The sequence below is a fragment of the Neoarius graeffei genome, chromosome 25 (assembly GCF_027579695.1).
Source record: "Neoarius graeffei isolate fNeoGra1 chromosome 25, fNeoGra1.pri, whole genome shotgun sequence".
NCBI classification, from domain to species: Eukaryota; Metazoa; Chordata; class Actinopteri; order Siluriformes; family Ariidae; genus Neoarius; species Neoarius graeffei.
Genome location: NC_083593.1, coordinates 42,541,833 through 42,567,735, shown reverse-complemented (window position 1 = coordinate 42,567,735; position 25,903 = coordinate 42,541,833). Strand labels below are relative to the sequence as shown.

At 41.7% G+C, this 25,903-nt stretch overlaps 1 protein-coding gene across 4 annotated transcripts in view; it reads right to left on the bottom strand.

The window, feature by feature from the left end:
• plppr1 (phospholipid phosphatase related 1) overlaps positions 1-25,903 on the bottom strand; it is a 134,550-nt gene that overhangs the window by 61,532 nt on the left and 47,115 nt on the right. For 2 of the 4 annotated variants that reach the window (XM_060909251.1, XM_060909253.1), the window contains exon 2: positions 1,404-1,492. In XM_060909251.1, the coding sequence (XP_060765234.1) occupies positions 1,404-1,463 (60 nt within the window). In that variant the 5' untranslated portion in view covers positions 1,464-1,492. Of the gene's footprint in view, positions 1-1,403; positions 1,493-12,321; positions 12,385-25,903 lie in introns of those variants that run through there. The other 2 variants (XM_060909252.1, XM_060909250.1) reach the window with 2 other exon arrangements.

Below are 25,903 nucleotides of genomic sequence, written 5' to 3'. Positions count from 1 at the left end.
TTCATATGCGACTTCAGTCTGAACCGCCAGGTCGCATTCATCCGACTTACACGTCATCAACGAGCCACAAACGTCACTATTCTGCGCTGAAGTAGGCGGCGGGTCTCTCAAAAAAAGTTACAACATGGTACATGGCTTTGATGTTCCTTTGAACGGAGGTTGCAGTCACTACCCCGCAGAACGCCTGAGCCAAAACCCTTGCCCTCTTCCTTCTCAACCTCCTCCTTAACATCAGGCTATTGTGCATGTTCTGGCTCCGTCGCAACAACAACTGCATCATCGCCAGGTACTCCATGCTGGCTACTGTCATACACAGGAAACTTTAGGTTACTTCCGTAAACACTGGCCATGCTCACTGCGTGTGACGTCGTCGTATCCTGCAATGCGCATGCGGAACACTTTTAGGTCGCTTTTCGTTCATACTGAGGATCACATACAAGTCGCATATATTTGTTAATGTGAACGACCTCACAAAAAAAATCGGAATTGAGCATTAAGCCTTGCAGTGTGAACATAGCGAAACACTGTCCTGTCCAATAAAGGTGAAAAAAGCCCAAAAAATATCTTTAAAAAAAAAATCCATAAAATTCTATTTTTATACATGCCGTTTGGGAGGTAGTTTGAGGTTAGCACGTGGAGTTAAAACATAAAATGGTTTGAAAGGTCAACTCTGTTATCACCAGTCCTGTTCATGGATTGCCCAGTTTAGTGATAACAGAGTTGACGATGACTAACGGAGTCAATGCTTGAAATGTACCCGCAATTATAGAATGGGCCATATACACAATACCCCAGGTTGTTTCTTCCGCGTGCTCATCACTTAGTCTGGGACAAGGACAGTTTGACAATTTGACACTAATGTCAAGCAGCTCAGTTTTCCTCCGGAGTGATAAAAGAGACAAAAATCAATAGGCTCTGACAGCCGGGGAGTTATTTAGGTGGCAAAAATCTGAGATGAACAATGATAAACCGAAATGTCAGAATGGGAGCAAGGGTGTCTCCGTGTGTTTGTGTGTGAAGACATCCAAAGGACTGCCAAATGCAATCCCTGTAACTTACAGTGGGAGCTGACCATGACCTTGGCTTGCATGGGTTTCAGAGAGCAAAGCGTGCCACCATATCAGCATTGTACAGCTTTGAAATTTCTGCTAGAAGTGATATACGTAGAGCGAGTCTCTTGATGAGAAGGCAGCTTTGAAGTGTTGACTGTCCTCAGCGATCAAGGGGATTCGACACAAATTTTAATTAAACACCCCGCCAGCAGAATGAACAGTCTCAAGATTAGAAAAAATCCAGCTTTCGCTGTGCAGAGAATAAAAAGGGGCAGCAAGACCTGAATCACAACAGAAGATGCAAATGAAAAACACATTCACGTTACACTTTTCCAAAACACAAAAACTTACCTCCACGAATATGAAGCACGGGATGATGGAATAACTGCGCTGCATGTTGTCCGAGGCCATTTTACCAACACGGTCACGCTGATGATGGGCTAAAGGACAGAAAGGAAAATGCAATCAAATGAATGCGCAAACCAGATCAACTCCAACTATAACAAGATCTTCTGATAATGACTGATTTTCAACAAAATGCCAAGAGATATAAGAAAATGATGAATGGAATGAAACGGAGAAAACGACTGCAGGAATTTGTCAACGGGAAACACCACTTCATTAAAAAAGGAATTTATTCTTGTATTACAGCTACATTCACTGAATGAAAAAAGCAATTCGTGTTTACTGAGAGTTTCCAAGCTGAGAGACCACAGACAAAAGGTTAAAAGCACACAACTGACGAACAGAAATGATTCTACTGGACAGCTTTAAGACCATCCAATTTACAAAGATAAATTCACACGAGGGCGGCACGGTGGTGTAGTGGTTAGCGCTGTCACCTCACAGCAAGAAGGTCCGGGTTCGAGCCCCGTGGCCGGCGAGGGCCTTTCTGTGCGGAGTTTGCATGTTCTCCCCGTGTCCGCGTGGGTTTCCTCCGGGTGCTCCGGTTTCCCCCACAGTCCAAAGACATGCAGGTTAGGTTAACTGGTGACTCTAAATTGACCGTAGGTGTGAATGTGAGTGTGAATGGTTGTCTGTGTCTATGTGTCAGCCCTGTGATGACCTGGCGACTTGTCCAGGGTGTACCCCGCCTTTCGCCCGTAGTCAGCTGGGATAGGCTCCAGCTTGCCTGCGACCCTGTAGAACAGGATAAAGCGGCTAGAGATGAATGAGATGAAATTCACACGATGAATTTCACTCAATTAAACAGTACACTAGAACAACAGGCCACCCATGCCATAAGCTTGATCAGAGGAAATCACTTGACTGAGTCATTTAGGTTTGTCATGATACATTTTTCGTACATCGTTATATTACAAGGAAACGACTTTTTTTTTCTGGGAAATACACACTCTTATTTTTCATACAAGCAACATCCGGGACATGGAGATTCAAAATCGTGGCATAAATCTCATTATGTTTTTCGCGGTCCGGTTTCCATCAAATCCTGCACTCTGATTGGCTGGCGAGCAGGTCCGTATCCTACGATACGGACCCCAGTTACGGACCCCGGTTATGGACCTCTGGCGACTCGCTCGTTCACAACAACAACAAACATCTCATCTCATCTCATTATCTCTAGCCGCTTTATCCTGTTCTACAGGGTCGCAGGCAAGCTGGAGCCTATCCCAGCTGACTACGGGCGAAAGGCAGGGTACACCCTGGACAAGTTGCCAGGTCATCACAGGGCTGACACATAGACACAGACAACCATTCACACTCACATTCACACCTACGGTCAATTTAGAGTCACCAGTTAACCTAACCTGCATGTCTCTGGACTGTGGGGGAAACCGGAGCACCCGGAGGAAACCCACGCGGACACGGGGAGAACATGCAAACTCCGCACAGAAAGGCCCTCGCCGGCCACGGGGCTCGAACCCAGGACCTTCTTGCTGTGAGGCGACAGCGCTAACCACTACACCACCGTGCCACCCAACAACAAACATAGTAGCATTTTTTTTGTCAACATTTATCTTTTTTGATAAGATTTATTTATAAGATTATCAAAAATCTTGTAAATTTTTGCCAGCATTTCTCAGGAGAATAGCATTAATTTTACATCATGGATAGCGATAATGAGAGTCTTCACAGCGAAAGCAAGTTTTACTACCCTGAGGAAGAAGAAATAAAAGAAAACATTTCAGGAGAAAACTAAAAACCTGTAACTGTTGCTAACGCCGAGCAAAAACATGGCTGAATCCTGAATGACTCAATTTTGTATAAATAGGGGACTACGTAGGCGGCAAAATGTAGGTTTTTTCCTGCCGTGGAAGTGCACTTGTATACTGAGGAGGAATCCATTTGAATTACAGCCGTAAATGAGGATTCAAAATAGCATTAATTTTACAGCATGGGTAGTGATAACGACAGTGTTCACAGGGAAAGCGAGTTTTACTACCCTGAGAAAGACAAAATAAAAGAAAACATTTCAGGAGAAAGCTAAAAACCTGTAACTTGCTAATGCTAAGCACAAACATGGCTGAATCCTGAATGACTCAATTTTGTATAAATAGGGGACTACATAGGTGGCAAAATGTAGTTTTTTTCCTGCCATGGAAGTGCACTTGTATACCGAGGAGGAAGCCATTTGCATTACAGCCGTGAATGAGGATTCAAAATGGCGGCTTGGCTTGGTTTTCCCTTTCGGGCGCTCTCGTTTTCTGTTAGAATTTGGTAAAGAAAAAAATAAATATATTATTTACCAGCTTAAGGTCAGTCCGTATGGTGAAATACCGTGACCTTGGCCTTGAACACTGACCTCGGCGCAGAGGGCCTCGCTCAGTACTTTCAAGACCTCGGTCACGGTATTTCATGATACGGACCTCCCAGCTGGTAAATAACATATATGTCATTCGTGAGGAAATCGATGAATTGTTTTGATAAATTTAGGTAATTTTTGTTTGTGAACGTGTCGAGATAATAAAAAGAAAATCACACGCTGGCTTGAAGATCTCATCTCATCTCATTATCTCTAGCCGCTTTATCCTGTTCTACAGGGTCGCAGGCAAGCTGGAGCCTATCCCAGCTGACTACGGGTGAAAGGCGGGGTACACCCTGGACAAGTCGCCAGGTCATCACAGGGCTGACACATAGACACAGACAACCATTCACACTCACATTCACACCTACGGTCAATTTAGAGTCACCAGTTAGCCTAACCTGCATGTCTTTGGACTGTGGGGGAAACCGGAGCACCTGGAGCAAACCCACGCGGACAGGGGGAGAACATGCAAACTCCTGGCTTGAAGATATGAAAGTTTATCTTCCCGTGTTGAAAAACTTGCATTTTTCAGACAAAATACATCGCGGATCTGAGTGACATATTTAAATAACATTGGCTGGAGTTGAGTGGTATATCAGATATACAGTGTCTTGCAAAAGTATTCATCCCCATTGGTGTTTATCCTGTTTTGTCACATTACAAGCTGCAATTAAAATGGATTGTTGGGGGGTTAGCACCATTTGATTTAAACAACATGCCGACCACTTTAAAGGTGTAATTTTTGTTTATTGTGACACAAACAATAATTAAGATGAAAAAACAGAAATCTGAAGTGTGCATAGGTATTCACCCCCCCCCAAAGTCACCCCTTTTGCTGCAATTACAGCTGCAAGTCTCTTGGGGTGTGTCTCTATTAGCTTAGCACATCTAGCCACTGGGATTTTTGCCCATTCCTCAAGGCAAAACTGCTCCAACTCCTTCAAGTTAGATGGGCTGTGTTGGTGTACAGCAATCTTCAAGTTATGCTACAGATTCTCAATTGGATTGAGGTCTGGGCTTTGATTAGGCCATTCCAAGACATTTAAACTGTTTCCCTTTAAACCACTCCAGTGTAGCTTTAGCAGTATGTTTAGGGTCATTGTCCTGCAGGAATGTGAACCTTCGTCCCGGTCTGAAACCTCTGGCCGACTCAAACAGGTTTTCCTCCAGAATTGCCCTGTATTTAGTGCCATCCATCTTTCCTTCAATCCTGACTAGCTTTCTTGTCCCTGATTAATGCCCTCCTTGCCTGGTCTGTGGATTTTGGTGGGTGGCCTTCTCTTGTCAGGTTTGCAGTGGTGACATATTCTTTCCATTTTGCTATAATGGATTTAATGGTGCTCCGTGGGATATTTTTTTACAACCCAACCCTGATCTATACTTCTCCGCTTGCAGACTTGCAGGACCAGCACAACCCATGATAAAAATGATCCACGGTGCAGGTGCAGAGCCAGCACAACACTTGTTAAACAGTACTGCGTAATGCAGAATGAACAACGCATGATTCAGTGTGCACAATACATGACTCAAAACGGCTTTGGCCAAACCACTACAACATCCATCCATTATGTGTAATGGTGATGATACACGGGGCAACTTTTTGGGCAATGTTGCCGAGCAATGTTGCTGGCAACGGGCAATTAGGTGAGACACAGGGCAACTTTTCAGGGCAACTAACAATGGGCAACGGCAGTTTACAGTTAGCTAAAAAAAAATCGATGTCTTAATTTTTGCTGTGACCATTTAATCAAGCTGTCTGTTGTTTTTTAGAGCTTTGGTGAGGTAAATTCCTACATATAGAATATTAAAATAACAACTTACCGGCGTAAAAACAGATGAGGAGTCTCTCCATCTCTTCACTCCACTGACACTGAGCAGCCGCCATATTTGTTTGAAATTTCTGATCCGAACCTCACCGGAGGTCACATGACTCGATACTCGCGTTCTGATTGGCTTATCTCAAAAAGTTGCCAGAGATTATCAAAACCATTCAGAAAGAAACAATGTTGCCCAATCTCAATAGAAAAGAGTCAAAACGCAATTGCCCAGCAACATTGCTCAGCAACATTGCCCAAAAAGTTGCCCCGTGTATCATCACCATAACCGCTTATCCTGTACAGGGCACAGGTAAGCTGGAGCCTATCCCAGCTGACTACGGGCGAGAGGCGGGGTACACCCTGGACAAGTCGCCAGGTCATCACAGGGCTGACACATAAAGACAAACAACTATTCACACCTACAGTCAATTTAGAGCCACCAATTAGCCTAACCTGCATGTCTTTGGACTGTGGGGGAAACTGGAGCACCCGGAGGAAAACCACACAGACACGGGGAGAACATGCAAACTCCGCACATAAAGGCCCTTGCCGGCCGCGAACCCAGGGCCTTCTTGCTGTGAGGCGACAGTGCTAACCACTACACCACCGTGCCGCCCTTTTAATAAGGTCATCATCATTATTTCACGTGAATAATTAATCAGCGTGATTGTATATGTGATTACATATGACAAACACCATACATGCATCTCAAGTTCTAGCACTGTAAAGGTACAGTAGTTGTTGTTTTTTTCTTACCATTACAAATAACCTGGAAAACATGTAGAACATGATGATACAGTAATTGTTAAGTCATGACCTCAGCACAAGTGTATTATGTGGCTGTGAAAACACCCCTTTGGAAAACCGCAGGTCGTGATAGCTTGCCTGTTTGTGTTTATATGAGCCTCTTTTTATAGAGCACACCCCAACACTCCTGCACTCTGTTCAGAAAGAAAAAAATAAAACTTGGCTGAAAACAGGATGCACTCTGCAGTCAGATACTTTAACAGTGAACAAAAACAAACTTGCGCTTTGAAGAAAAGCAGTAAAATAAAATAAGCATTGGTTTTTGGCTTTCCCAATATGTCATAACTTCTTACTAGTGACAAGGAAGAAGTTGGATGCAGAATTAATGATGTTGCTTCTGGACAGGTATGCACACACGACCTGTATAAAACTATGACTTGTTTAAATAACCAGCCGTAAATAACCAATCAAGTAGATACGCTTTACTTTCTTAGAGTGTCAGGTAAAGCAGCACTTTGGATGAACCACCCTGAAATGGGGGCAGCCATGGGCCGAAGGTTAGAGAAGCAGCCTTGGGCCCAAAGGGTCACTGATTCGATTCCTGAAGTGCCTTTGACCAAGGCACGTAACCCCCAACTGCTCCCTGGGTGCTGTAGCATGGGTATGTATGTGTGTGTGCTCATTGCTCACTCGTGTGTGCATGTGTGTGTGTGTTCACTGGTTCAGATGGGATAAAAGCAGAGAAGGAATTTCACTGTGCTTCAGTACATGTGACAAATAAAGGTTTATTCTTCTTACATGTATGTAAAGCTAACTAACTCCTATTCTCTATATGTCACTCATGAGAAGCAACTTTGGGACCAAAAGGTCGCCAGTTCGATTCCCTGGACAAGCAGGAATGGCTGAAGTGCCATTGAGCAAGAAACCTAACCCCCATCTGCTCCGGGTATGTTGTACGTCATTCTGGATAAGAGCATCTGCTAAATGCCTGTAATGTAATACAACCCAAATTCCAAAAAAGTTGGGACAAAGTACAAATTGTAAATAAAAACGGAATGCAATGATGTGGAAGTTTCAAAATTCCATATTTCATTCAGAATAGAACATAGATGACATATCAAATGTTTAAACTGAGAAAATGTATCATTTAAAGAGAAAAATTAGGTGATTTTAAATTTCATGACAACAACACATCTCAAAAAAAGTTGGGACAAGGCCATGTTTACCACTGTGAGACATCCCCTTTTCTCTTTACAACAGTCTGTAAACGTCTGGGGACTGAGGAGACAAGTTGCTCAAGTTTAGGGATAGGAATGTTAACCCATTCTTGTCTAATGTAGGATTCTAGTTGCTCAACTGTCTTAGGTCTTTTTTGTCGTATCTTCCGTTTTATGATGCGCCAAATGTTTTTTTGGGTGAAAGATCTGGACTGCAGGCTGGCCAGTTCAGTACCCGGACCCTTCTTCTACACAGCCATGATGCTGTAATTGATGCAGTATGTGGTTTGGCATTGTCATGTTGGAAAATGCAAGGTCTTCCCTGAAAGAGACGTCGTCTGGATGGGAGCATATGTTGCTCTAGAACCTGGATATACCTTTCAGCATTGATGGTGTCTTTCCAGATGTGTAAGCTGCCCATGCCACACGCACTAATGCAGCCCCATACCATCAGAGATGCAGGCTTCTGAACTGAGCGCTGATAACAACTTGGGTCGTCCTTCTCCTCTTTAGTCGGAATGACACGGCGTCCCTGATTTCCATAAAGAACTTCACATTTTGATTTGTCTGACCACAGAATAGTTTTCCACTTTGCCACAGTCCATTTTAAATGAGCCTTGGCGCAGAGAAGACGTCTGCGCTTCTGGATCATGTTTAGATATGGCTTCTTCTTCGAACTATAGAGTTTTAGCTGGCAACAGCGGATGGCACGGTGAATTGTGTTCACAGATAATGTTCTCTGGAAATATTCCTGAGCCCATTTTGTGATTTCCAATACAGAATGTGATGCAGTGCCGTCTAAGGGCCCGAAGATCACGGACACCCAGTATGGTTTTCCGGCCTTTACCCTTACGCACAGAGATTCTTCCAGACTCTCTGAATCTTTTGATGATATTATGCACTGTAGATGATGATATGTTCAAACTCTTTGCAATTTTACACTGTCGAACTCCTTTCTGATATTGCTCCACTATTTGTCGGCGCAGAATTAGGGGGATTGGTGATCCTCTTCCCATCTTTACTTCTGAGAGCCGCTGCCACTCCAAGATGCTCTTTTTATACCCAGTCATGTTAATGACCTATTGCCAATTGACCTAATGAGTTGCAATTTGGTCCACCAGCTGTTCCTTTTTTGTACCTTGAACTTTTCCAGCCTCTTATTGCCCCTGTCCCAACTTTTTTGAGATGTGTTGCTGTCATGAAATTTCAAATGAGCCAATATTTGGCATGAAATTTCAAAATGTCTCACTTTCGACATTTGATATGTTGTCTATGTTCTATTGTGAATACAATATCAGTTTTTGAGATTTGTAAATTATTGCATTCCATTTTTATTTATCATTTGTACTTTGTCCCAACTTTTTTGGAATCGGGGTTGTAAATGTTTTGATATATTTGGGTACTTTTTGTTTGTGAATGTGTCTATATAATAAAAAGAAAACTCACACATTAGCTTGAAGATAGCAAGAAGGTCCAGGTTCGAGCCCCATGGCCGGCGAGGGCCTTTCTGTGCGGAGTTTGCATGTTCTCCCCGTGTCCGTGTGGGTTTCCTCCGGGTGCTCCGGTTTCCCCCACAGTCCAAAGACATGCAGGTTAGGTTAACTGGCGACTCTAAATTGACCGTAGGTGTGAATGTGAGTGTGAATGGTTGTCTGTGTCTATGTGTCAGCCCTGTGATGACCTGGTGACTTGTCCAGGGTGTACCCCGCCTTTCGCCCGTAGTCAGCTGGGATAGGCTCCAGCTTGCCTGCGACCCTGTAGAAGGATAAAGCGGCTAGAGATAATAAGATGAGATGAGCTTGAAGATATGAGGTTTATCTTCTCGTGTTGAAAAACTCACATTTTTCGTACGAAATATATCGTGGACCCAAGTGACATATTAATCAAATATACCATGCATCGAGAAGCTCCGGTAATTATGGATTCTTTGAGGTGGCTGGGATAGTACTGTTTTGTAAGGTGCACAGCCCCGAAGAAAACAGTACAATGCCAGTCACCGAAGAGATGGTATATTAGATTTATATCCCTCATCAAAAAATTCCAAACTAAAAGTCTTAAGATTGAATCTCAGCATAAACTCACTGGAGGCAGCCATGTTTGTTGTTTACATCGGCGCAACCTTCGACCTGCACATGTGCAATGTATCATGCTATCACCTGCCTCGCTAGGCATGATCATGATACGTAGATCTACACACACAGAAATGCTTGCGGAGCCATGGTTGTGACTCGAGTTGGACATATAGCTTGAAATTGTGACGTCAGTTCATGGTATATCCAGGATATACCATGGACTGACTCACACCATATCCATTTTTTTTAACATCACAAGATACATTGCTTGATCAGTGGTGAAACTATTTTGTCACCTGAGCCATCCTTGGCCAATCCCTACATGGGAATTTTTTGATAAGGGATATAATTTCCTGATATTTTACTTCAATGACGTCACTCCCAGTGTTTTCCCGCTGACTCGACGTGCGTTGTCAAAATGGAGAACCAGTTCAAAAGTACAATTCTTTTGATTAACTTGCGGGGTTTTGTGCACGTGTGTGTCCATATAATAAAAAGAACATTACACAGTGGTGCGAAGATATGAAGTTTATCTTTTCATGTTGAAAATATTTTCACTCATTTACTTCGCTCACTTGTTAATATATTCACCACTTGCAGATAAACTTCATATCTTCACGCAACCGTGTAATATCCTCTATTTATTTTTTTCGCAGTGCAGTTTCCATCAAATCCTGCGCTCTGATTGGCTGGCGAGCGGGTCCGTATCCTGCGGTATGGACCCCAGTTACGGACCTCTGGCGACTCGCTCGTTCACAACAACAAACACAGTAGAATTTTTTGTCAACATTTATCTTTTTTTATAAGATTTATTTATAAGATTATCAAAAATCTTATAAATTTTTGCCAGCATTTCTCAGGAGAATAGCATTAATTTTACATCATGGATAACAATAATGACAGTCTTCACATCGAAAGCGAGTTTTACTACCCTGAGGAAGAAGAAATAAAAGAAAACATTTCAGGAGAAAGCTAAAAACTTGTAACTGTGGGGGTGTTGTGGCTCAGGTGGATAAGGCGCCATACCAGGGACCCGGGTTCGATTCCAACCTGAGGTCATTTCCCGATCCCTCCCCGTCTCTCTCTCCCGCTCATTTCCTGTCTCTACACTATCCTATCCAATAAAGGTGAAAAAGCCCAAAAAATATATTTAAAAAAAAAAACTGTTGCTAACGCCGAGCAAAAATATGGCTGAATCCTGAATGACTCCTATTTGTATAAATAGGGGACTACATAGGCAGCAAAATGTAGTTTTTTTTTCCTGCCATGGAAGTGCACTTGGATACTGAGGAGGAATCCATTTGAATTACAGCCGTAAATGAGGATTCAAAATAGCATTAATTTTACAGCATGGATAGCGATAACGACAGTGTTCACAGGGAAAGCGAGTTTTACTACCCTGAGGAAGACAAAATAAAAGAAAACATTTCAGGAGAAAGCTAAAAACCTGTAACTTGCTAATGCCAAGCACAAACATGGCTGAATCCTGAATGACTCAATTTTGTATAAATAGGGGACTACATAGGTGGCAAAATGTAGTTTTTTTCCTGCCATGGAAGTGCACTTGTATACCGAGGAGGAAGCCATTTGCATTACAGCCGTGAATGAGGATTCAAAATGGCGGCTTGGCTTGGTTTTCCCTTTCGGGAGCTCTTGTTTTCTGTTAGAATTTGGTAAAGAAAAAAATAAATATATTATTTACCAGCTTAAGGTCGGTCCGTATGGTGAAATACCGTGACCTCGGCCTTGAATACTGACCTCGGCCCAGAGGGCCTCGCTCAGTACTTTTAAGACCTCGGTCACGGTATTTCACAATACGGACCTCCCAGCTGGTAAATAACATATATATATATATATTTATGGTTCCTGAAAGATGAGGTGGAAAAAAATATCGGGGAAAAATGGCCAAAACCTGATTTTTGCCAGAATTCCAGCTACAGCAATATCCGAAGGGTTTTCCCAGACCAGCATACAATTGTGAAATAGAGAAAAAGCAAAAAATGCTTTTTCTTTTTTCTGTTAGAATTTGGTGAAGAAAAAAATAAATATATTATTTACCAGCTTAAGGTCGGTCTGGCGGCACGGTGGTGTAGTGGTTAGCATTGTCGCCTCACAGCAAGAAGGTCCGGGTTCGAGCCCCGTGGCCAGCAAGGGCCTTTCTGTGCGGAGTTTGCATGTTCTCCCCGTGCCCACGTGGGTTTCCTCCGGGTGCTCCGGTTTCCCCCACAGTCCAAAGACATGCAGGTTAGGTTAACTGGTGACTCTAAATTGACTGTAGGTGTGAGTGTGAATGGTTGTCTGTGTCTATGTGTCAGCCCTGTGATGACCTGGCGACTTGTCCAGGGTGTACCCTGCCTTTCGCCCGTAGTCAGCTGGGATAGGCTCCAGCTTGCCTGTGACCCTGTAGAACAGGATAAAGCGGCTAGAGATAATGAGATGAGATGAGGTCGGTCCGTATGGTGAAATAACGTGACCTTGGCCTTGGATACTGACCTCAGCCCAGAGGGCCTCGGTCAGTACTTTCAAGACCTCGGTCACGGTATTTCACAATATGGACCTCCCAGCTGGTAAATAACATATACAGTATATATATTTATGGTTCCTTAAAGATGAGGTGAAAAAAAAATATCGGGGAAAAATGGCCAAAACCTGATTTTTGCCAGAATTCCAGCTACAGCAGTATCCGAAGGGTTTTCCCAGACCAGCATACAACTGTGAAATAGAGAAAAAGCAAAAAATGGCTAATTAAAATGTCACGTTTGTGCAATATGGAACTAGCAACTTCATACACAAAAGCAAAGCTGTTTACTGAAACTCCACATTAACAGTAACCCGGATTACGCTGGGGACCCTGAAGCTGTGAAGCAGAACACTGCATCACCATGCTGCCCTGTAACTTTCTTGTTCCTGTAACACAATGCACAGTGGTAAAAAAAAAGAAAAAGAAGAAGAAGGAAAAAAGCAGGAAATCATTGGAAACTCACAGGGTGCCTGCCACCTGCCAATTTGCCTCTTGTCTGAAACTAAGACTAACCAGCTGCATGGAGAGGATTTATTTATTGACGCAAAGCACAGAAAACTTAACTACCTGCTAAATAATAACTCACAGTTCTTTTTTACTGAATGAGAAGAATTCAACAGAAAAAGAACATCCCATTTCAATCGAAAAAGCCTCCATTTAAAGTTGTTCATTTAGCATCAACCTCATTTCAAACCTTTAAAACCTTCTTTCTTTGGAAATCATGCTTCTTTTCAATAAGAACCATTTCAGTAAGAGTACATGCTTGTGCGGATTAATATAAAAATTTCATAAGCATACAGTTCTTTGCGAAAGTATTCATTCCCCTTGGTGTTTGTCCTGTTTTGTCGCATTACAAGCTGGTATTAAAATGGATTTTAGAGGGTTAGCACCATTTGATTTACACAACATGCCTAACACTTTAAAGGTGCACACTTTTTTTTTTATTGTGACACAAACAATAATCTCATCTCATCATCTCTAGCCGCTTTATCCTTCTACAGGGTCGCAGGCAAGCTGAAGCCCATCCCAGCTGACTACGGGCGAAAGGCGGGGTACACCCTGGACAAGTCGCCAGGTCATCACAGGGCTGACACATAGACACAGACAACCATTCACACTCACATTCACACCTACGGTCAATTTAGAGTCACCAGTTAACCTAACCTGCATGTCTTTGGACTGTGGGGGAAACCGGAGCACCCGGAGGAAACCCACGCGGACACGGGGAGAACATGCAAACTCCACACAGAAAGGCCCTCGCCGGCCCCGGGGCTTGAACCCAGGACCTTCTTGCTGTGAGGCGACAGCGCCAACCACTACACCACCGTGCCGCCCCCAAACAATAATTAAGATGAAAAAACAGAAATCTGGAGTGACACTTTGTAGAGCCACCTTTTGCTACAATTACAGCTGCACGTCTCTTCTATACCATTAACTATATAACTACTATTATCGTAGTTTAATGCTTGTTTTTTAATATTTCTAATTTAGATCTTTTATTAGTTTGAATGTATTCACTCATGGTACATAATCGACGATAAATAAAGCCATGATTGATTGATTGATTGATTGTGATTTAGTGCAGTTATAATGAAAAGATTCACATACTCAGTTTACTTTGTTGAGGAAAAAAAAAACCTGTCTGACTTTAAAGGTAGACTGCCTTTCAGATTTTTCAAGTGTAGGTTATAAAAACAATTTTCCCTAACACCCAAATATTTTTATTTAGTGGACCGAAAGTTACTGAATTCGAATCACAGACTTCCAATTTTATTTTCATTTTTTATTATTATTATTATTTTTAAATCGAACAATTAATGAATTTGGGTAGCCTAGTAAACTAGACCCAACCGCCTAGCGGCCAAAAATATTTTTTGCCTAGCGAATGGGTCTAGCCTTGCACCATATAAACAAAAACACCCCGGGCATCAAATCGTGCCCGCCAATCACAACGCAAGGTTTTTGTTTGGGTTCTTTGGGCGGGCTTTTGCAGGAGTGACGACAAAGCTGCGCGACGCTGGAGAAAGCGCAACAGGAAAGATGGCTACGGCTAGTGAACAGCGCGCGTTTGACTCCGCTTTGGAATCAGTTTTAGAAGAATTAGACTTGGAGTTTTCGTTGAAACATGAGCAGGAAGAGGCTCTCCGCTCATTCCTTTTCAAGAAGGACGTTTTCGCTGTTTCGCCGACCGGCTATGGCAAAAGTCTGATCTACCAGCTGGCTCCGCTCGTAGCCAAAAGGATGGGGCTAGTTTGTGCAGTACGAAGAATTAATAAACAGCTTTGAAACATTACTTTTTGATTGTTTCTTATTTTCCCGTTATTTTAAATTTAAGGGAAATTATTTCACCAAACACCACTAAATAAAAACTCTCAAAAACAGTTTAAGCAAACCCTTGAAAAACACTTGGAAAAAATGTGTATGTGGTACAGACTCCAAACTTGTGGTCATTATCTCCAAACTTCTTAATATCTAGAACCTGTTTATTAATTAATACGCATTTTGAAAAATTATTTTATTTCAAGGTCTCCCCCACTGCTTTCTGTCGCTCTGACTACGTCACAGTCACTGTTGCGCTGATTGGTCAGAGCGTTGGCCTATACGCACAGAGACAGTTTGAAAGACAGCAGTTTGTTCCTCCTACCCGCTTCGGAAATGTCTACGGATCGAGGCCAGACTAAATATTCACATTTAGTCTGGCTTGCCAGGCTAGAATTTGGGGCCATGTGGCCCTAAATTATCTGCCATTTTCTCGTGCTTCACCACCCTTACAGAAAAAACACATGAACTTCACATGTGATTTCTCACATGAAATATGTGGAAAATGTGTTTTGCACATGGGAAACATGTTATTTGCACATGGGAAACGTGGTTTTGGCCCAATTTTATGTGAATCACATGTGGGAATGTTTTCCACATGTGGTAACATGTTTTCCACATGTTACAAAATCTGATACCATGTATTCCACATGTGGTAACATGTGATCACATGTGAAATACATGGGAAATTCATGTGTTTTTTCTGTAAGGGCATGACCCAATTCAAGATACTACGTCATGCATCACGTGGTGGGCTTTCCCTGTTCGCACAAGGAATTATGGGATACAAATTTGAAACCGGAGAGAAAAATGGAGGACATGAGTGTGCGAATGAAACATGGAAGACCGACTACAGTAAAGGAACACGAGAAGAAAAGACGTCATGTTGTGAAGGAAAGGAAGCACAGGACTAAACTTATAAATATCAGCAATCAGCGGAGACTGCTGGATGATCGAAGGTAAATTTATGCATGCGCCTACACACTACCTCCATTTACTTGACTGCACGAATCGGGCCATCTCACGCACATTATTTGCTAGGGAATCCCCTCAAATTAGATATGTACCCAGTCACAGAATTGCCTGACATTTTGTGAGCTATTAGAGAAATAAACAGACACCATTATGACCAAGTTTCAGAGAGAACTACACTACCGTTCAAAAGTTTGGGGTCACTTTGAAATTTCCTTATTTTTGAAAGAAAAGCACTGTTCTTTTCAATGAAGATCACTTTAAACTAATCAGAAATCCACTCTATACATTGCTAATGTGGTAAATGACTATTCTAGCTGCAAATGTCTGCTTTTTGGTGCAATATCTCCATAGGTGTATAGAGGCCCATTTCCAGCAACTCTCACTCCAGTGTTCTAATGGTACAATGTGTTTGCTCATTGCCTCAGAAGGCTAATGGATGATTAGAAAACCCTTGTACAATCATGTTAGCACAGCTGAAAACAGTTGAGCTCTTTAGAGAAGCTATAAAACTGACCTTCCTTTGAGCAGATTGAGTTTCTGGAGCATCACATTTGTGGGGTCGATTAAATGCTCAAAATGGCCAGAAAAATGTCTTGACTATATTTTCTATTCATTTTACAACTTATGGTGGTAAATAAAAGTGTGACTTTTCATGGAAAACACAAAATTGTCTGGGTGACCCCAAACTTTTGAATGGTAGTGTAAATTTTATTGATTTTATGAAATTGAAAGGCAATCTTCCTTTAATAACAATTTCAAAAGCAGATTCATCAAAAAGACAGGCTACTGTAAATGTTTGACCTGCTAGGATTTTTAGTCCACATCCATTTAAACAGTTCCTGTAGAACAGAGAATAGCACAAATTACAAGCAACTAGAAGGACACTCGGTAGACCTCCACCAAGCCACTGGATTTGCATCAAAATCTAATCAATCGTTCCTTGGCCCATGATTCACCTTTCTTCCAAATTTCATCAAAATCTGTTCACTACTTTTTGAGTTACATTGGGAACAGACAAAAAAATCCTGGATCCGCAAACATATCTGGATTCTGGATTAGCATCAAAATCTAATCAGCTGTTCCTTGGCCTATGGCCCACATTTCCTCCAAATTTCATCCAACTCCGTTCACTACTTTTTGAGTTATGTTGGAAACAGACAAATAAACGGAGGCGAAAACATAACCTCCTCCAACAAAGTTGACAGCGGTAATCAAAAAATGTATAATAAACAGAAACTTAGCCAAGGATGATAAAATTATTTATTTGCCTGTGGAAAGAGCTGATATTGCATTTTCTTTTCATGATTATTGCTTTTATTCTATTAAAAACACACAAAATGATTAAATGTTCTAAAATGTAAGAAAAATATTATATAAATGTTTGAAGCATAACTGTTTAATATTTGCTTAAATTTTATAAAAAATATTTTTAATAGAAAGCACAACTTTATTTATCACACACTTGTGAAATTCCTCTCTACATTTAACCCATCTGAAGCAGTGAACACACACATGCACACACACACACACGTGAGCAATGAGCACACACACATACCCAGAGCAGTGGGCAGCCATGCTAACAGCGCCCGGGAAGCAGTTGGGAGTTAGGTGCCTTGCTCAAGGGCCGTCCCATATTAACCTAACCGTATGTCTTTGGATGAAACCGGAGCACCCAGAGGAAACCCAAGCAGACACGAGGAGAACATGCAAACTCCACACAGAAAGGCCCCCGCCGGCTGCTGGGATCGAACCCAGAACCTTCTTGCTGTGAGGCAATAGAGCTAACCACTACACCACCATGCCGCCCACAATATTAAATATTTGTAATTTTTTAACACAAACATAAAATAGCTCCAAAGTATTAAAAAAAAGTAAATTAAATAAATCGAAGACATACACAAAGAGTAAAAACATCAATGGCTCACAGTAAAGGCATAAGGGAGTTATAAGCTACCTTGTAATGGAGTTATTTCTGCATTATAAGCAGAAAGGAACACTAAATCATCATGATTACACAACAACGCAAGCCAAAGCCACTGTGATGGTTTTAAGTAAAAGACTAAATGAAAACAACTTGATTAAAAACGATTTGTTCGAGCACTCATTTGTCAACTCTTCTGTTGGTAACTGCATAGCATCGATTCCCAGACACCTGGAAATTGAATCATTCCTTCTGTTTGGGAAAGGGGAGTCCCGCAAACACAAGCCAGTCAAATCCCCACGGTGAATAAAAATACTACAGAGATGTGACACGGAGAGGGCTTCAGGTATCATGTGCAATCTGTCTTGATATTCTGGACTGGATCCAGATGTTATTACATAAATCCCACCGGCTGGGACTTGACCGAGATACGCAAATGACCGATTGCCTGCGACTTTTGGTGTGAAGGCGGATACAGCGTACTATTTTTCTATGTAAGGAGATTATTGATCAACTTCCTTCGTATCAGTATTGTTGCAAACATGGAGCAAGACATACATACAATTTACATTCTTATAGTCGTATTTATTTTAATGTTCCATTAGTGAGGTCTGAAATTGCTGAGATGGGTATTGTGCTGCATCATCCTCATGAAACGACTTGCAAAAACGAATGAAATTAATTCCGTTATGGGATTTTAAAGCAATAGTTCAAGATTTTTGACATAAATCTGTATGGCATCCCCGTCAACAGTGTCGTGCAAATACACTGACTTACCCCCGACAGCATCCTGTGAGTCCAGTTCTTGTCTAGTTTTAGTCCAGACGAAAGTAGTCCGGCAAGTTTGTTGGGGTCACGAAAGTAAAACGTTTTTCTTCTCAAAGCAGTATGTGTTCAAAAGAGTGATATATTTGCATCACAAAACCGTTGCCAAATAAAAAGTCAGACCTCGCAATTATTTGGCGCTATATTTTGTCTCCCTCGGTATCACTGCGCGCTGTCATGTTGACATCTGCGCAGGAATCAACACCTTTCCCATTGTTTAGCAGTGATTAGGAGTTCAGATCAGCGGCGCTAACAAGCTGCGGCTCCAGCTTCACCTTCTTCCACTTCTCTGGTGGGGTTTACATTAGACCGTATCAGCGGATCATCAGATTAACGTTTTTAAAAACGATTAGCATGCACAAAGCAACGCCAATACACGATTCGCGTGCACATAGCAACGCCAATACACGGATACGCTAATCACATGACTAATTAGACGGCACGTAAGTTGAAATGTGTAAATGTGTAATGTGTAAATTTCTTCTCAGCGGCTCGGCTCCGCAGGCATCCTGCGCTCCAAATCACTCCGCCCTGAACAGCGAGTGCCCTCTGGAGGGTGCGCACTCCAGCCCTGCGCAGCTCACAGAGCGCGCGAGTGAAGCGCACGAGCAGTGATTCGGGACTGAGCCGCTGTGTGTGTGATCCCAGTGCATATCGGGCATGCGCGTCACTTACCACTTGCAAGTGGAAGGATGGCAAGCCTAAAGACAATCATAACTACACAATGGGCAGTATTTGCATCAGTATTTGCAGTATTTTCATACTTTTATACTCTTTAATGAAAGGTGATACAAGGTGGAAGTCCGCGCCATTTTTCAGCAGTCGCGTCACATGACCAACGCCAGTGAATCAGGAAGGTGGATGTCACAGTGACGTTGTCCAATGACGACGTCAGTTAGAGCTGTCCACCCTTTCTCTCTCTGCCCGTTCTAACTCCATCTGGCGAATTTCTTCATCTGTATATTCGGGTTCATAAAGATATCCCTTTGGCTGTGAGATGAAGTCAATGTTTTCAACGTCGCTGTCGTAGTCAGACATGTTGTCGCTAACTTTGCTAGCAGTAAACAATGAATGAAACAGCCGTGGCTGTCACCTGGCGGCAGCGCGCAGTGATAAGAAGGGAGAGAAAATAGTGCCAAGCGATTTCGAGGTCTGACTTTTTATTTGGCAACGGTTTTGTGATGCAAATATATCACTCTTTTGAACACATACTGTTTTGAGATGAAAACGTTTTACTTTCGTGACCCCAACAAACTTGCCGGACTACTTTCGTCTGGACCAAAACTGGACAAGAACTGGACTCACAGGATGCTGTCAGGGGTAAGTCAGTGTGTTTGCACGACACTATTGATGGGGATGCCATACAGATTCATTTCATGTCAAAAATCCCGAACTATCCCTTTAAGCTATTTATAAAGGAATTGTGTCAGCATTCATGATCCTGTTCTCAATTTGTATTGATGCGATCTTCAAAGTGTTATTTATGTCTTGTGTCAGATGTTTGTTTGTTTTTTGCTAACTCAGGCTGCGTTCCTGACCTGGAAAAAGAGATTTAATCTGAATGTCAGTACTCTGGATAAATGAGGATTAAATAAGTTTTTAAAAATATATAAAATCTAAGTTTAGCAATGACACAGCAGCCACATTATCACGTAGCATTATATTATGGCGTGCAACTTTAAAGGTGTCCTGGAGACGCAATGTGATCTGATCACTTCAGAATGTGGTCAGGGACAAATCCCAATTCTAATGCATTACCGACAAAAATGATGACGCAAAAGTAATAGTCATTCAAATAATGAGATAAAAAAAGATTTAGTATTTGAATGGACTGAAATAACTGTAAGGCTGATGATACACGGGACAACTTTTTGTGCAATGTTGCCAGCAACGGGCAACCAGGTGACACACGGGGCAACTAATTAGGGCAACAGACAGATAAGAGCAAATCTATTGCCAAAGAGACAGACAAAGATGGGCACTGAAACATTTGCAGCTGTCGCTTTTGTCTTGGCTTCAGCCTTTATTTCGCTCAAGTAAGTATCACTTCTGGAACGAAACTGAATAGATACTCTGGTCAAAAGATAATTTGCCATTATTTTAATATTTATAAGTCAAAATAACCACATTATTCTGTTAATAATAAACACTTTTTAAACCTCTTTAAAAATGCTCCGAGCCTCAATCACATATGCTAAAACTAATAACTGACAGATACATCACAAAAACAATCAATTAATTCTCATCTCAACAAAAAAGACAAAAGGGCATGGATCAGGAGATGGCTGCTGAGGAGGAAAAGGGGCTGACAGAGCTCCTGAAACGCTTTCTTTCATTTTTACAGTTAGGTCCATATATATTTGGACACTGACACAAATTTTGTTTTTTTACCTGTTTACTGAAACATATTCAAGGTATAGTTATATAATGGACATGGACATAAAGTCCAGACTTTCAGCTTTCATTTGAGGGCATCCACATTAAAATTGGATGAAGGGTTTAGGAGTTTCAGCTCCTTAACATGTGCCACCCTGTTTTTAAAGGGACCAAAAGTAATTGGACAATTGACTCAAAGGCTATTTCATGGGCAGGTGTGGGCAATTCCTTCGTTATGTCATTCTCAGTTAAGCAGATAAAAGGCCTGGAGTTGATTTGAGGTGTGGTGCTTGCATTTGGAAGATTTTGCTGTGAAGAAAACATGCGGTCAAAGGAGCTCTCCATGCAGGTGAAACAAGCCATCCTTAAGCTGCGAAAACAGAAAAAAACCATCCGAGAAATTGCTACAATATTAGGAGTGGCAAAATCTACAGTTTGGTACATCCTGAGAAAGAAAGAAAGAAAGAAAGAAAGAAAGAAAGAAAGAAAGAAAGAAAGAAAGAAAGAACTGGTGAACTGATCAATGCAAAAAGACCTGGACGCCCACAGAAAACAACAGTGGTGGATGATCGCAGAATAATTTCCATGGTGAACAGAAACCCCTTCACAACAACCAACCAAGTGAACAACACTCTCCAGGAGGTAGGCCTATCAATATCCAAATCTACCGTCAAGAGAAGACTGCATGAAAGTAAATACAGAGGGTTCACTGCACGGTGCAAGCCACTCATAAGCCTCAAGAATAAAAAGGCTAGATTGGACTTTGCTAAAAAACATCTAAAAAAGCCAGCACAGTTCTGGAAGAACATTCTTTGGACAGGTGAAACCAAGATCAACCTCTACCAGAATGATGGAAAGAAAAAAGTATGGCGAAGGCGTGGTACAGCTTATGATCCAAAGCATACTACATCATCTGTAAAACACGGCGGAGGCAGGCGTGATGGCTTGGGCATGCATGGCTGCCAGTGGCACTGGGTCACTAGTGTTTATTGATGTGACACAGGACAGAAGCAGCCGGATGAATTCTGAGGTATTCAGAGACATACTGTGTGCTCAAATCCAGCCAAATGCAGCCAAACTGATTGGTCAGCGTTTCATAATACAGATGGACAATGACCCAAAACATAAAGCCAAAGTAACCCAGGAGTTTATTAAAGCAAAGAAGTGGAATATTCTTGAATGACCAAGTCAGTCACCTGATCTCAACCCAATTGAGCATGCATTTCACTTGTTAAAGACTAAACTTCAGACAGAAAGGCCCACAAACAAACAGCAACTGAAAACCGCTGCAGTAAAGGCCTGGCAGAGCATTAAAAAGGAGGAAACACAGCGTCTGGTGATGTCCATGAGTTCAAGACTTCAGGCAGTCATTGCCAACAAAGGGTTTTCAACCAAGTATTAGAAATGAACATTTTATTTACAATTATTTAATTTGTCCAATTACTTTTGAGCCCCTGAAATGAAGGGATTGTGTCTAAAAAATGCTTTAGTTCCTCACATTTTTATGCAATCATTTTGTTCAACCCACTGAATTAAAGCTGAAAGTCTGAACCTCAACTGCATCTGAATTGTTTTGTTCAAAATTCATTGTGGTAATGTACAGAACCAAAATTAGAAAAATGTTGTCTCTGTCCAAATATTTATGGACCTAACTGTAGATCCCGAAGTTTGTACTGTTTCACCTTTAGGTTCCACAAGTCGTCGTGCTCTGGATGTGAATTAGATCAGACGATAAGTTACACTACGTTCACACTGCAGGCTGAAGTGACTCATATCCGATTTTTTCACCTACTGTATATGTGACCTATATCCAATATTTTATTGACAATATGAACGACACAGATCCGATTTTTTCAAATCCGACCCAGGCCGTTTGGATATGTGGTCCTAATTCCGATTCCTATCCGATCTTTTCATATGCGACTTCAGTCTGAACCGCCAGGCCGCATTCATCCGACTTACACGTCATCAACAAGCCACAAACGTCACTATTCTGCGCTGAAGTAGGCGGTGGGTCTCTCAAAAAAAGTTACAACAACATGGCTTTGATGTTCCTTTGAACGGAGGTTGCAGTCACTACCCCGCAGAACGCCTGAGCCAAAACCCTTGCCCTCTTCCTTCTCAACCTCCTCCTTAACATCAGGCTATTGTGCATGTTCTGGCTCCGTCGCAACAACAACTGCATCATCGCCAGGTACTCCATGCTGGCTACTGTCATACACAGGAAACTTTAGGTTACTTCCGTAAACACTGGCCATGCTCACTGCGTGTGACGTCGTCGTATCCTGCAGTGTGCATGCGGAACACTTTTAGGTCGCTTTTCGTTCATACTGAGGATCACATACAAGTCGCATATATTTGTTAATGTGAACGACCTTACAAAAAAATCGGAATTCACAAAAAAATCGGAATTGAGCATTAAGCCTTGCAGTGTGCACGTAGTGTTAGACAGACAATCTCTATTACAACTCACAAAAAAAATCATGAGCTCCCCATCACTTAACTTGACACAAGAGAGCTAACCTTATCCCTACATAGCTAGCGATGACTTTCAGTTAACTATGTTAGCAAAAACCATTGCTAGTTAGCTAAATCCCATTCAATCTCTATGGAGTGGTGGTTAGCTAACAGCAGTTTACACTTCGCTGAAAAAATCGATGTCTTAATTACAACCTGAGCACATAAAAACAGATGTCTGTTGGTTTAAGCATTTGATGAGGTAAATTCACCACTTTGGGTTTCTACATAACAACGTACCGACATAAAAAGATACAAGCTGGCTCTAATTTTCTTCGCTCCACTGCCGTTAAGACGCTGCCATCTTTGTTGAAAATTTCAGAAGCTCTCAGGTGGTCATGTGATTCACTGCTAGCACTCTGATCTTAAAAAAGGTGCCCAAAATGATCAAAATCATTTAGATAGAAATTATGTTGCCCAATCTCAATGGGAAAGTGTCAAAGCGCAATTGCATGGCAACGTTGCCCTGTGTATCATCAGCCTTAATACTTTTTCTGCAGTGACTTTTCAGATATATGGGTAATTGATACTCTTGGCCTCGTACTGTAAATAAAATAAGTAATGAATCACAAAGGATGATATCGCCTCCTTCTTCGCCTAAGAAACAAAACAGCGGTGGTATGAAAGAAATAATAACCTTCTGTAGGAAGCATGCTGCTGTACAAACATAAATCAATAGCCATTGTGTGGTTATTGTCCTATAACATCATGCCCTGTTGTGTTTTATTCTTTACGTAGCACATCACTACCTGTTTCTGTCTAATAATGCCTAGAAAAATCTAGAAAGAAATGCCTGAACAGAAGCGGACATCAATGAACCATTCGAGTTCTCTTCGGATAAAAGCGTATACCCAGTGAGTAAACATAACTGTGAATTCTGATTCTGATATGACTCACCGTACATAATGCCTACTGTCATCAAGATTTCTTTACATGTCCTTGGAGCAGCTCCAGCAGGCAGATTTTTATCTCCTAATTGTGACAATGTGTGTCAGCTCAGATCTAAACTTAGCTCCGATGTGTAAAGTACCCGAGCTTTCACCTTCTTCCTCCACCTTTACACAACCTTCTGTCATCATCTTCACCAAATAACACACCACGACTCCTTTCCTTTATTTTACGAGACCAAGATTTGCCAGACATTTTATGAGGGATGCAAAATACCATGTTCAGAAAACAGCAGGATTCATTTGATGTAAAATGTGTGTGCTGGTATTCTGGATTTAGAAAAAAAAAAAGTCATCTTTTTGGATTCGGTCCTTTGGGAAACAAAGCTGCAGCTTTTTAAGACAGATATAGCAGGCCTTGTTGCTCTTGTAAAGGAAGAACAGCATCTTTCCTTCTCCCTGTACACGCTCATATTGCAATAATCACCTCACCCTTTTCAGTTTACAATAAAATCACAATATTTTAAACAGTATTTTTGGAAAACCCATGTTCACTTGTGTCGAAGCTCATTAGACTGTTTGTATTTATTTAAGTTCCTGCTTTCTCCAGATTTGTGTCGCTGAAATCAATTTTGGCCTAAATAAGGAACTTGAAGACAGCTGGGCTCATCCTAACCTAACAGTCTATCTTGGGAACACAAATTCTATCCACCACTGAATATAAGCAAGGAAGTGTCCATGTTATAAATATCCTATTCTGTAGCATCCATTATGACAATACTGTAAATATTCCATCATTTTGATACCATATTATTATTGATACACAACCAATTTTCACATAAAATTAACCAAAGCGTCAGCGACACAGTACAGTGGTGCTTGAAAGTTTGTGAACCCTTTAGAATTTTCTATATTTCTGCATAAATATGACCTAAAACATCATCAGATTTTCACACAAGTCCTAAAAGTAGATAAAGAGAACCCAGTTAAACAAATGAGACATACATATTATACTTGGTCATTTATTTATTGAGGAAAATGATCCAATATTACATATCTGTGAGTGGCAAAAGTATGTGAACCTTTGCTTTCAGTATCTGGTGTGACCCCCTTGTGCAGCAATAACTGCAACTAAACGTTTCCGGTAACTGTTGATCAGTCCTGCACACCGGCTTGGAGGAATTTTAGCCCGTTCCTCCGTACAGAACAGCTTCAACTCTGGGATGTTGGTGGGTTTCCTCACATGAACTGCTCGCTTCAGGTCCTTCCACAACATTTCGATTGGATTAAGGTCAGGGTTTTGACTTGGTCATTCCAAAACATTAACTTTATTCTTCTTTAACCATTCTTTGGTAGAACGACTTGTGTGCTTAGGGTCGTTGTCTTGCTGCATGACCCACCTTCTCTTGAGATTCAGTTCATGGACAGATGTCCTGACATTTTCCTTTAGAATTCACTTGTATAATTCAGAATTCATTGTTCCATCAATGATGGCAAGCCGTCCTGGCCCAGATGCAGCAAAACAGGCCCAAACCATGATACTACCACCATCATGTTTCACAGATGGGATAAGGTTCTTATGCTGGAATGCAGTGTTTTCCTTTCTCCAAACATAACACTTCTCATTCAAACCAAAAAGTTCTATTTTGGTCTCATCCATCCACAAAACATTTTTCCAATAGCCTTCTGGCTTGTCCATATGATCTTTAGCAAACTGCAGATGAGCAGCAATGTTCTTTTTGGAGAGTAGTGGCTTTCTCCTTGCAACCCTGCCATGCACACCATTGTTGTTGTGTTCTCCTGATGGTGGACTCATGAACATTAACATTAGGCAATGTGAGAGAGGCCTTCAGTTGCTTAGAAGTTACCCTGGGGTCCTTTGTGACCTCG